At 45.1% G+C, this 13,406-nt stretch overlaps 1 protein-coding gene across 2 annotated transcripts in view; it reads right to left on the reverse strand.

The window, feature by feature from the left end:
• LOC137535560 (opsin-VA-like) overlaps window positions 1-13,406 on the reverse strand; it is a 378,568-nt gene that overhangs the window by 68,845 nt on the left and 296,317 nt on the right. For both annotated transcript variants that reach the window (XM_068257397.1, XM_068257396.1), the window contains one exon: window positions 6,995-7,205. In XM_068257397.1, coding sequence (XP_068113498.1) covers window positions 6,995-7,205 — 211 coding nt within the window. The remainder of the gene's footprint in view (window positions 1-6,994; window positions 7,206-13,406) is intronic.

The following is a 13,406-nucleotide window of genomic DNA, read 5'->3' on the forward strand; positions in this document are numbered from 1 at the left end:
GTTCCGCATAGCAATGTAAAGGCTATGCGGACGTTCACACGTGTCCGTTCCGTACAGTACGGAGCCTGACCGGAGCCTGACAGCACCATCCGGAACACAGAAACCAATGGGGAACGGAAGGCACAGAGCACACTGCCTACAAAAACCTGACGCTCTACCCCACTTCCTATGCATATCCAAGCGGCCATTTCGGATGGGAACACATGGGCCAAGCATGTCTGGAGTGGAGCAGCAGTGACAGACGTGCTGGAGCTGTTTGGCAGAATGTCGGAGGTGGAGGTGAGGCCTGCAGCGGAGGAACCTCATTCTACAGGTGCACCAGGTGCACCTTCTGCTGACCCCAACATTTTTTTTTTTTAAATTTCGCTATTTTTTGCCCACGGATCCGGATGGCAGCCTGATGCATGCCTGATACAAATGGACCGGATGCGGATCGGAACCGTACGGTTCTGATCAGGATCAGGTCAGGATCCGATCAGGATCCGATCAGGATCCGATCAGGATCCGGTCCGTTCACTTGCCAAAACGCAAGTGTGAATGGGGCCTAACACGCAGAGCAATTTGAAAAAAAAAAATGTAAAAAAAAAATAAAATCGCTAAGCGTGGGCAAGAGCGCAAACGGAACGCAATGTGAACGAGGCCGAACAGAGAGTTCCATGCACAGAGGGAGCTTTTGCATGCTTGGCATTTCCCACAATGCAATGAGGTTCACAGACAGAAAACTGTCAGTATCAAAGAGTGTAAGTGCCCAAAAATATGTCTTTCAGGTTTCAAGTATACAGAATGCTAAATGAAATAAATAATAAAATATTCTAAAAAGTTTCTATAAAATGAGGTGTCTTATCTCTTCAGATGACACGCTCCAAACTGAATTGTCTAAGGCACTTTTACTGACCTGAGGAAACGGGCAGAGATCCGTGAAACCCGTTGTCTTTTTTTTATCGTGCTTGAAGAAACCTTATCTGATCATAAAATTCTGATCAAATAGAAAGATATAAAAACTGAAATTTCAATTCGGTCATACTTATGATAAATAGGTTTGATTTTGTGGATTATTTGATCAAGCTGGAAAAATTGACCAGATTTCTCTGGTCAACCACCCCCTCCCCCCCCAATTAAAAAAAATAGTCAAATCATATATATCCACTGTTTCAGGTTTTTTTTAAGCTGAATGAAGGCTCACCCTACTGCCGCTCAAATTCCCGCCGTGGGCAGCATGGTGGCGCAGTGGTTAGCGCTCTTGCCATGCAGCGCTGGGTCCCCGGTTTGAATCCCAGCCAGGTCAACATCTGCAAGTAGTTTGTATGTTCTTCCCGTGTCTGTGTGGGTTTCCTCTGGACACTCCGGTTTCCTCCCACATCCCAAAAACATACAATTATAAACATAAGTTAATCAGCTTCCCCTAGACTATGATACATACACTATGAGCAGGGGCGTAGCAATAGGGGGTGCAGAGGTTGCAACCGCATCGGGGCCCTCCCTCAACTTTAGTATTAGCTCTCTATTGGTCCTGTGCTCATAATAATCACCTCTATAGATACTTTGAATAGTGGTAATCATTAACAAACTGTTCCCCATTCCCTTCTTGCATCTCTGACACTGTGGTTGCCATTGGCAGGCGTTGGTGCATTGTATCGATTGTTATGTATAGAGTGCTTGGGGGCCCCAATGTAAAACTTGCATCGGGGCCCACAGCTCCTTAGCTACGCCACTGACTATGAGACTATGAGACTATGATACATACATATTACTATGGCAGGGATTAGATTGTCAGCCCCTCTGAGGGACATTTAGTGACAAGACAATATATACTTTGTACAGCGCTGTGTAATATGTCAGCGCTGCGCTATATAACTACTTAAATAAATAAATAAAATTTCCCTTCTAAATTCTAGCAACTCAGAGGGATAAGTAATTTGGGGTCCGGCGATCCCTGGAAACTCCGAATCGCCCTTGTGCGGGGTGCGCACTACTGCATTAGTGCTATAGCAGCCAACAGCTTCGGCACTGACCGCCAAAACCACCCGCTTCGTCAAAAGCAGCTTCAGCTTCATTTTAAATGCAGTTTTTTATAAAGGCTCCAGGGCTGGCCTTGGAGATGATGTATCTTGTGCAGAGTGTTTGTATGACACCCCCATTTGGAACACACCAAACACTCTGAATCCATGGGCATCAATTTTAAATGTACCCCTTCTTTCATTGTATGCAGCCGCACAGGTTATATACTGTATATCAAAGGCGGGCTCAGACAAGCTCTGTTATTGTTGAGTTTGAAGCTACAGCAGTGAAACTGATATGACTTGTCATTGCATAGTTGTTACCCTATAATAGCAGAGCAAGCATTCATTCCGAAAGATCATGTGGCTAAACGATGAAGCGGTATTGGGTAAAGGAGACCTAGAATTAGATACATACAAAAGATGACATCTTGATTCCTTTTTGCATGGCTGTCATACTGATCTTACTACTTCAGTTACTGTATTGAAGTCAGTGACCTGTAACAATTACACAGCAAATAGAGTCCAAATGCTGGATCTCAATATTCTGTCTGAAGGCTTTAAAAGTAAAAATTCAGCAAAAATTCCTGTATCCGATTTATGTTAAACTGATTAGACATTCCATTCATCTATCACATAGTAATTTAGCTTGGAAAAAAAAGTGTCCATCAAATTTAAAGAGGAACCAAGGATTGAACTTCATTCCAGTCAGTAGCTGTTACCCCACTTTCCCATGAGAAATCTTTACCTTTTCTCTAAGAGATTGTTAGGGGTGTCTGTATGGCTGATATTGTGTTGAAACCCCTCCCACAGTGCGATGTCATGACCATGGACCTGACAGTTTGCTGTCTGTGAACCCCATTGCATTGTGGGAAGTAACAGAATTCATAGAATTCTCCGTAACGAACATTCCATACAGGTCATCCGGCAAAACAAAAGATGTCCCCACCAGTGATACGTTTCAGAATGTAAATCCGGGAGAGGAAACATTTTACAATAGGCAAACACTGACTAAATAATCTACAAATGAATATTGTAAAAAAAAAATAAGAAATTTTATTCATTCTGTTATTTTCACCACAGTTCCTCTTTAAAGGGACACTTAAGTCAAAAAAAAAAATGAGTTTTACTCACCTGGGGCTTCCAATAGCCCCCTGCAGCTGTCCGGTGCCCTCGCCGTCTCCCTCCGATCCTCCTGGCCCTGCCGGCAGCCACTTCCTGTTTCGGTGACAGGAGCTGACAGGCTGGGGACGCAAGTGATTCTTCGCGTTCCTGGCCACAATAGCGCCATCTATGCTGCTATAGCATATATCATATACCATATAGCAGCATAGAGGGTGCTAATGTGTCTGGGAACGCTAAGAATCACTCGCGTCCCCAGCCTGTCAGCTCCTGTCACCGAAACAGGAAGTGGCTGCCGGCGGGGCCAGGAGGATCGGAGGGAGACAGCGAGGGCACCGGACAGCTGCAGGGGGCTATTGGAAGCCCTAGGTGAGTAAAACTAATTTTTTTTGTTTGACTTAAGTGTCCCTTTAAGCTTTGAGCCTCACTGCACATTGGGACAGAGGAAAGAGAAGTCATGAAGGCAGAAACTCCTTGACTGGATCAATGTATTCGGATCAGGTGAATTGGACGCAACGCCACTCAGCTACATTGGGCGGTCATCATAGACCGCAATGCAAATATGGTGGCCATGGGCACCAGGGAGTATGGACACACTTGGCTATTATAGCTGAGCAGTTATACTAGGCGCCAGAGCTGGGCTATACAATAGCTAGTGTTCACCTTTTACATAGCAGATTTGAGCTGAAACTCAGCTGTAGTGTAGATCAGGTTAGATAAGTGTTTAGTGTTAGGCGTTAAGGTTGGAGGTTTACTTAGGAGTATTGGTAGATGGGTTAGTGTTAGGCATATTGGTTTGATGGTTAGAGTGAGAAGATAGGGTAAGGAGAGGTTGGGTTACTGGTTAGAGTTAGGCATATTGGCAGGAAGCTAGCTGAGAAATGACATTCAGCTTTTACATAGCCAAATTTGGGTATTGTTTAGGCGTGTCAGATCTTATATCTGTTAAAGAACATTACCGATATTATTACCATTGGCATCACCTGGTACCCAATTGAATCAGTGCCAATACATACTCCAAGATATCTTCCCAAAACGTGCCATACTTGTGTTTGCCCGTCAATGTGAGTGGACCATCCAAGCCCCTCTTAAAGTATACCTGGAGAAAGATATGAACCGAAAATATACCTAAACGATGTTATGTTGTAATGCCAACGACCCCCCCCCCCCCCCAGCACATTGTGTCAGATGCCATGTTGGTCTAGCGAGATATACTATGGTCAGACTATAGTAAATCTACAGAGATAAAGAATTTAAAGAAGTCAACAACAAAAATAAAGGTTTGCAATGATTAGATAGTAAAAATGTAGATTTTCAAGGGAAGGACCTCACCTGAGAAATTTTGTTAGCAGCCATGGAAAGACATTCTTTGAATGTTTGGGATCCATGATGTGAAGTAACATTGCATTGAAACGCTAAAAAACTCAAGTCAGTGTTCTTCAAGTGGTGAATGATTTACTGCAGAAAGGAGAATCGCCCTGATAAAGAAATTCAAGGACTCAGAGATGAAAAACAGACACAGTTACTGTTAAGGGCTGGTTCAGACGCACAGTTCTACAACAATAAGCAACAGCTTCGGAGTTTGTGGATTCAAACGCTGTCCATTCAGATGAATGGACTGCTGTGAGAACTATCGCTTGCCATCATTTACGCAACCGCCACATTTCGAACCTGATTTTCTCCATCATCTGTCCGGTTGCTTCCAGGATCGTTTATTGCCACGCTACCCTGGCCCCCGCACGGATGAAAAACGCAGCATGCCGGTAAACGCCGCCAAATGTTTTCCTGCAAACATGCAGAAAAGCATTTGGAATGACACGCTGCGCTGCTGCGGTCGGCTGGTTGAGACATCTGTCTGAACAAGACCTATGAGTTGTCTGGCACCACAGAAAAATCGTCACCAAGCAAACAAAAGCAGGAGAAACATTTTACAAATTAAATTAATGTAAAGACCTTATTGTAACATTTAATTTATTGTTATTTGAAGTTAAGTTCTGGTTGGTTAAGCATCGCTGTCCAACTGCAGTATTCAAGGGCCATATCCATGCCAGTGTTTAGGATGGACTGAGAAAAGGAGAGATGTGTTCTACTTCATCATCCACACCTTTCCTGATTCAGTCTCATCAATTAATTTGAGCTGTGCCAAAAATGTATGAGGTCCACCATCCTTGAGGACTGGAGTCGGACAGCCCAGGCAAAGAGAATAAAAATAATTATCATTGAAAATCTTTCCTTACCCTTCATCATATAATTGTTCAATGTGTGTAACCTCCAAAAATGTATATAGAAAAATTAAGCATTCTTGCTTACGGTGAACCTGCAGACTAAAAATCTACTCCGCAGCACTGAAAAGCCTTGGTGTTTCTTTAACAGTTTCACAGCATCAGAACTTTGATTTTCTTACCCAAGCCTCATTTTTAGCTGCACATTTTTCCCCTGATGCTGTGCAAAGCATGATGGGATTTTTGTTGTTGTTGTTCTCCTTCTGCTGTTTAGGTGCAAATTTGTTTGTTTGTTTTTATTTTGAATTTGAGATTTGAAGCCTGGCGCGCGCAGCTGGGTGGGGTGATCAGGACTCATGCTCCCTGTCACCACCTTTCAACCAAAAAGATGGCTGCCCCATGAAAAATATGGCTGCCCCCATGAAATAACAAACATTTGCCTATTCTTTTAGAGCAGGGTGGTTAAGAGATTACCTATCTATTTTAATTAACATAACTAATGTAACTTAACAAAAGTATATTTGTTTAGGCTGAAGTCCCCCTTTAAGCAGTCTGCTTACAAAATACTTCAGCCACATACAGCGCATAGGGTGTGGTTTCATTATGTTTGCCAACAGTGAATTTTTTCATATAAATAATGCTTATTATTAAGTCCAAAGAGTAAAGGTGACCATACATCTATAGACTTGGCAGCCAATCGACCATCAAATTCTATAATTATTATCGAGTCTGATGAAAATCGGTATTGCCAGGAGCATACTCAATCGACAAAACAATTCTAGGTTTGATCGGCTTGATCGTCCGTTCCCCATTTCCGAATTCAGGCCCCACATGTCTACCAGCATGTAGCATGTGGGGGGTGTATGATGTCAAACATGAGCATAGCCGGCCTTTGACCTGAGCGACCGGAGTGGCCGCTCAGGGCGCCGGCTTCCAAGGGAGTGCCTATGGCTGGTTTCCTATACTGAGGGCACCTACACCTGACTTCCTATACTGGGAGCACCTATAGCTGGCTAGCTTTACTGGGGGCCCCAACACCTGGCTACCTATACTGATACTGGAGGCACCTATGCCTGGCTACCTATGGAGGGATGGAGGCCTTCAACTGACCTCCTATACTAGGGGCACCTATGCTTGGCAACCTTTATTGAGGGCACCTACACATGAGATCCTACACTGGGGGCACCTATATCTGGCAACCTACCTTTTTTTGGGGGGGCGCACAGCGGCTATAACGCGTGGTGCAAAGGAAATACAACATTAGGGGGGACATGTGCCAGGGGCGGCGAGGATGCGTCACAGGGCCGATTCTTGCAAGATTTCATGCTGAAATTGATCAGGAATCAGCCTGTGGTTTACAGCAGCTAACATATCTCTACGGCCCTGTCAACTTGTCTGGGTACTGAAGTGTGGTGACCGGCAAATTCGGGTTTCTGCATTTTAATAACCAGAATCCAAAAACCAACACTGCTCTAACAAACAGCATTACTTGTTTGTCTTTAGGACTTCTGATATAACCCCCCCCCCCCCCAAAAAAAATAAATTATCTTAATAATGGGAACTGAATTCTATATTGATTGCAATCCAGCTTAAAATGATTAGCTCATAGACAAACTGACAGATATGAATTATCCCATTTGATCCGTGCCTTACCAGTTAGGTTCACATGTGGTTCCAATTTTACTGGGTGTGTAGCTGCTCCATCCTAAAATAGGGGGGATTGTCCATACGAACGAGAAGGCCCACACAAACAGAATGCCGATAGCAGAGTGCTTCCCCCGAAGACGCAGGTTTCCCAGCGGTCTGCAGATCACAATGTACCTCTCGAAGGCCAGGATGGAGAGAGACCACAGCGCCACGATGCCTTAGGAGTAACAAAGAAAAGGAAGAGAAACATAAATGTTAAAAAAAAAATCTGGGATGTCGCAATCTGTTATTGCCATTGATCTGTAAATGGCTGTGTTGAAGTGATTTTACTGCAAGTAAAATATTAAAAATGTAACAGCCTGTCTTTCACAACAGATCATACTATAATGAATCTAGTTACTATCAAAACAAAAGATACTTACATAATGCTGAATCCACAATTACTGCTGAAAACTCTTAAACAAGACCTCTATTAAACAGAAACTGTAATGACATATAGTAGAATGCAGTTACATATTCAGGAGGCCTAATTTGAAAAAAATAGCCATGTCACTAGGGGGGTGTAAGCCTACGGTCCTCAAGTGGTTAAGCCTACACCTTCAATCTTGATTGGACAAGGATTGGCTAATTTTACGACACTCATGTTGTATGAGGGTCAACATATTTTGAATACTATGAACAGATTGTGTGTGTATTCTGCGTATGCGCGCTGCACCACACTGATGCTTGCACTACATGTGTCCCCCACAGACTTCTATTACCCCAAGCACCATGCATTAAGCCGCGGTGCTTGGGGTAACACACTGCTGCCCTTGCCTGTGCTTGGATACCTCCGGCGCACCATAAGTGTGAACGTCACTATAGACTTTCATTGCTTTTCCTGTCCCTTGCAGCAATATAGGGTAGCACCACGCAGTAATTACCTACAAGTCTAAAAGGGCCCTCATACTATGTGGAGGTGGTAAAACTGGTCATTGATTGGCTAATGAAAACTGAAGGTGTGTAGTTTTAGGTATTCTACAAAGAGTTGAGGTTAATATTCAGTCAATAGGGCACTACAGCGAAAAACTGTAAAATGTAAAATATGTGCAAACATATACAAATAAGAAGTACATTTTTTCCAGAGTAAAATGAGCCATAAATTACTTTTCTCCTATGTTGCTGTCACTTACAGTAAGTAGTAGAAATCTGACAGAAGTGACAGGTTTTGGACTAGTCCATCTCTTTATAGGGGATTCTCAGGGATATTTTTATTTTCAAAAGCACTTAGTGAATGGCAGTTGCTCTGTCCAACTGCCAAAAACTGTGTAGGGAGCAGGGAAGCTGGCCAACATCCTTGTTTAAATCCTTTTTAGGGAATATCTTTATAAAGAATAAAATCCTTGCTGAGAATCCCCTATGAAGAGATGGACTAGTCCAAAACCTGTCACTTCTGATTTCTACTGCCTACTGTAAGTGACAGCGACATGGGAGAAAAGTAATTTATGGCTCATTTTACTCTGGAAAAAAAACGTACTTCTTATTTGTATATGTTTGCACATATTTTAAAATTTTACAGTTTTTCGCTGTAGTGCCCCTTTAACGTCCTAAGTCGTAATCCCGAGTCAGACATCGGGATGGAAATCCGCAGCTCAGAGCAGTGATCCTGTGCCTGAGTGAGATATATGCAGACGCTGCTGCAAATCTCTCTGAGGTATGTTTTTTTTTCTTGTATTTAGGATCTAAAAGCTTGTGAAAAAATTGCACGGCTTTTAGACCCTAAAGTTGTAAATAATCATAACGCCAGGGATGTGGAACGGGGTAAGTTTAGGGAAGGTGAGTATAATAAAAGGGGGCACAAATTAGGGATATTAGCATTACATTGGCGATATTCTGCTGTTAGATTTGCTAAGCAGTAGAATTATGCAAGCGACCTTGTGCGTATAAAAGCAAGCCTATGGAAGCGTGTGCACATATATATTCCACATTGTTCCTCGCCTGAAAGGCTGACAGTGCATTTCCCTATAGTAGGCTTAGCTTTTTACACTCTCCATACATTATTCAGAATCCCATGTGGTGTGTGTGAATTAAGGACATCTCCAATCTCCTCAAAGTGAAGAATGTAGCAGATAGTAGCGATGAATACACTTCCACGTTCTACACACCTTCTATCTCTAAACCTGGACTAGAAGATGAATAGGAAGGCTCTTCGCTGGTGTGTGCTCTGAACATTTGCATGTAAGCCCCACGGATGCCAACCAAGTAAGGATAACAGTCCCGGAGCTTGTAACATTTGACATAAATTGTCAATGACAGCTGCCATAAGATTCATGTGAAACTGAGAAATGTAAAATGTATGTGCTTTGTATCAATGCTAGGCAAGCCATTTTGTAAATTATAGTTATTAAAGAATACTTTTACATTTCAGTCTGCAGCCAGCTAAGTGTTTGCAGACAGGGCAAATAATTCAAAATTTTCAAGCTTGCAACCGTGGCAACGCTATGCTGTTAAGAGAAAAGCAAACCAGAAATAACCTTTGGCTGAAGTCTAAGCAGTTTATCTGCAGACACATTGTAGTTACTATTTTTTGTACAGGGGCTCAATCAGATTACCTATGCTCATGTCTACCTCATCCATGGCTCTGAACTGGCCCTTTTTGAGGGACAGTCCCTCTTTGGGAACCAAATCCCTCTGTCAATATATCTTTTTCATTTGTCCTTCTTTCAGGAATGATGTATATGTAAATATACTGTATGTATTTTTCCACTAAAATATGTTCTACTGGCTCTAAACTTCATTACCATTCTTTATTTGATATACAGTAATTAATAAACGTATTATTTTCAAATGTTAATATAAAGCAGCACTAATGATGATAGAAAATACCAGTGTGGCACCCCTTTGTTTGCAACCCCCCCCCCCCCCCATGTATCGGGCAACAACCTCCCATTACCTCCCTTACTAACCCTGCCCACCTGTCCCACCTATCCTTAATCCTTATTGTTTACTCCCCCCACCCGCATCAAATACTCACCTTTCTAATCTTGATATTTACAAAAATTCCTGTCACCACCTGACTTATCCAGTCCTTGACTTTCTAACTGGTTTGTTTATGACTCCCAATATTTTCAACACTGATGGTTCCCCTTCCTTAAACAATAACAATAACAATAATATTTATATAGCGCTTTTCTCCCTGGGGACTCAAAGAAAATTGTAATGAAAAAACCTCCCCTGGGGGTACTCACCTCGGGTGGGGGAAGCCTCCGGATCCTATTGAGGCTTCCCCCATCCTCCTCGGTCCCACGGCGGTGGAGAAAATCCTCCCGGAGCGGCGGCGATGTAAATATCTACTTTTTGGCTCCAGCGCAGGCGCAGTATCCGCTCTTCCCACGGAGATAGGCGAAAATAGCCGATCTCCGTCTAGCCGCTCTACTGCGCAGGGGCAAGTCTCCTGCACAGTAGAGCGGACCCGAAGGAGATTGGCTATTTTCGCCTATCTCCATCAGAAGAGCCGCAACAGCGCCCCCGCTGGAGCCCGAAAAGGTAAATATTGAACAGGCTGTCGGATTTGTCTCCTGTGCGTTCCGGGGGCTGCAGCGAGACCGCCGTGGGACACAGGAGGACAGGGGAAACCTCGATAGGGTCCTGAGGCTTCCCCCTACTGAGGTGAGTACCCCCAGGGGAACTTTTTTCAGTACAGGTTTTCTTTAACTACTTGCCGTCCGCTCCACACCAATTGGCGTGAACGTGGCGGCAGCCCCAGGACCACTCCACGCCGATTGGCGTGAATGGCTAGGAATAGGGCTAGCAGGAGATCGCACGTGCCGATGCGCACACATCTCTGCTACACCTTCAGTCTCCCAGCGACGATCGCCGCTTGGAGACTGTTAGACGGTGAAACCGCCACCTAATATACCTGTACAGTGCTGAAATCTAAGGCAGCGCTGTACTGGGGACTGCCGTGTGACACGGCTATCCCCTCTGTAGTCCAGGAAGTGATCGGCTGTCATAGGCTTCAGCCTATGACAGCCAATCATGCTGATTGGCTGACGGGGGAGGAAGGAATATAAAATAAATTAAAAAATAAATGTTTTCAAAAAATAATAAAATAAATATTTATATTAAAAAAACAAGACCAACCAACAACAACTGGGGAGCGATCCGACCCCACCAACAGAGAGCTCTGTTGGTGGGAAGAAAAGGGGGGGGGATCACTTGTGTGCTGAGTTGTGTGGCCCTGCAGCTAGGCCTTAAAGCTGCAGTGGCCCAATTACTAAAAAAAAAGGCCTGGTCACTAGGGGAGTTTAACATCGCGGTCCTCAAGTGGTTAAAGGGAACCGGAGGAGAGCAAGATATAAAGGATGCCATATTTATTACCTTTTAAACAATACCAGTTTCCTGGCAGTCCTCCTGATCCTGCATCTCTAATACTTTTAGCCATAGACCCTTTACAAGCATGTAGCAGATCAGGTGCTATGACTCAGCTGACTCAGGTTTTACTGGCTTAGCCATATGCTTGTTCCAGACTTTTGACTCAAACACTCCATACAGTATACCAGAGGATCAACAGGCAACTGGCATTGTTTACAAGGAAACACATCGGACAGCCTTCATATCCCTCTCACCTCGGGTTCCCTTTTAAGGAACCTGAAATAAGACTAAAGCTCAACACACACCATACAATCTTGGTTGTACAGATTTACCAAATCTATGTAGTATAAGAGCCAACAGATTGAAAATACCTTGAATGATTGATTGGATAATCTCTTATACTACATGAAAGTGGTAAAATTGAACAACCAAGATTGTATGGTGTGTGTTGAGCCTTCGATACTCAACTAAGAAGAGGGAAGGCTCTGGACCCCAGAGAGCTTTTTTTCCCATCCACCGCTGTCTCCATGGTGAAGTAACCCAGTTAGAATGGCGGATAACGTCTTCAGGACCAAGCCCTGTCCAGCCCATGATGCCAAGTGAGGAGACTTCCTCAGGCGGCAGAAGTCTGGGGGCAGCACCAGGCAGAAACAGGAAGTGAAGAGAGTGCCTGGCCAACATATACTGGGGGCAACTGTACCTGGCTAACCTATACTGGGGGAAACTGTATCAAACTACCAATACTGGGGGCACCTATACCTGAGTACCTACCTATACTAAGGCGCAGCCAGGGCCGGCCCTAGACTTCTTGCCGCCTGAGGCAAATTTATAAAAAATTGTCGCCGCGCCCCCCCCCTGGGGGGCCGCCGAGCCGGAGGGGTAGCGGGCAGGACGGGGGTATTGAGCCTAGCGGTGGGGAGGGGGGTCAGACCCCCCCTCCCTCGCCTGGGTCCCCCGATCTGCGCTCCCCTCCAGCTGTAATAGGAAGCAGCCGATGCCCAATAGTAAGAGGCACGGGCGGGGAGGACTCACCTTTTCCGCGTTCCAGCGTGCGCTCTACTGACGTCACGTCCTGCATCGCCGCCCACTGTATTGTAAGTGGACGGCGATGCAGGAAGTGACGTCAGTGGAGCGCACGCTGGAACGCGGAAAAGGTGAGTCCTCCCCGCCCGTGCCTCTTACTATTGGGCATCGGCTGCTTCCTATTACAGCTGGAGGGGAGCACAGATCGGGGGACCCAGGCGAGGCCCAATACCCCCGTCCTGCCCGCTACCCCTCCGGCTCAGCGGCCGCCCCCCCCCCCCCCCCTAGAAGTTTGCCGCCTGAGGCAAACGTTTCAACCCGCCTCATGAGCGGGCCGACCCTGGGCGCAGTTATAATGTGCGGTGCAAATTGTCAGGTGCTGTGCGATCATTCCAATTCGGGGGGAGGGCATCTTCACAAGTCTGCCTCGGGCAGCAGAAAGTCTAGAACCGGCCCTGTTCAGGACTCCTCGGAAGGCTTCAGAAGTACTTGCATTTCCGAGACAAGCAGAGACAGAGGTAGAATGAGGGGACACAAAATGGACCATGAAGGCTCTATGGGATCCAGAGCCTTCCATCTAAATAGGAACATATATATATATTATCTTGGTTCAGGATTGCATTAAGCTTTCCTCCCAATTACCTACCCACAACCTATTTGTTGGGTGGGTTCTAAGAATCTTATTGCCACACAGAGGCTGGGTCTGCATAGAATGCCCAGCCTCTGTTTTTATACTGTTTCCCCCCACAGCCGTGCTAGTGACATGCAGCATGTCTATAGCCGGCTGTTTTTATCTACACTGTCACTCTCGCCGCTCCCCGCCTGCGTCCCTTCTCTCCAATCAGCGGGGAGGGAAGAGATGCAGGCGGGGAGCAGCGACATAGAGGAGGCGGGGGAGCGGCGAGAGTGACAGGGTAGATGTTAACAGCTGCTGTCTGCTGTCTGCTAGAAGCCCACCTACTGTTAGGGCTGGTGCAAACTACAAGAGCTTTTTAAATGCTAAAGATTTTAAAAGCTCTTGCTTATGCAATGCTATGGGGGA

The sequence above is a fragment of the Hyperolius riggenbachi genome, chromosome 10 (genome assembly GCF_040937935.1).
Source record: "Hyperolius riggenbachi isolate aHypRig1 chromosome 10, aHypRig1.pri, whole genome shotgun sequence".
Lineage (NCBI taxonomy): Eukaryota > Metazoa > Chordata > Amphibia > Anura > Hyperoliidae > Hyperolius > Hyperolius riggenbachi.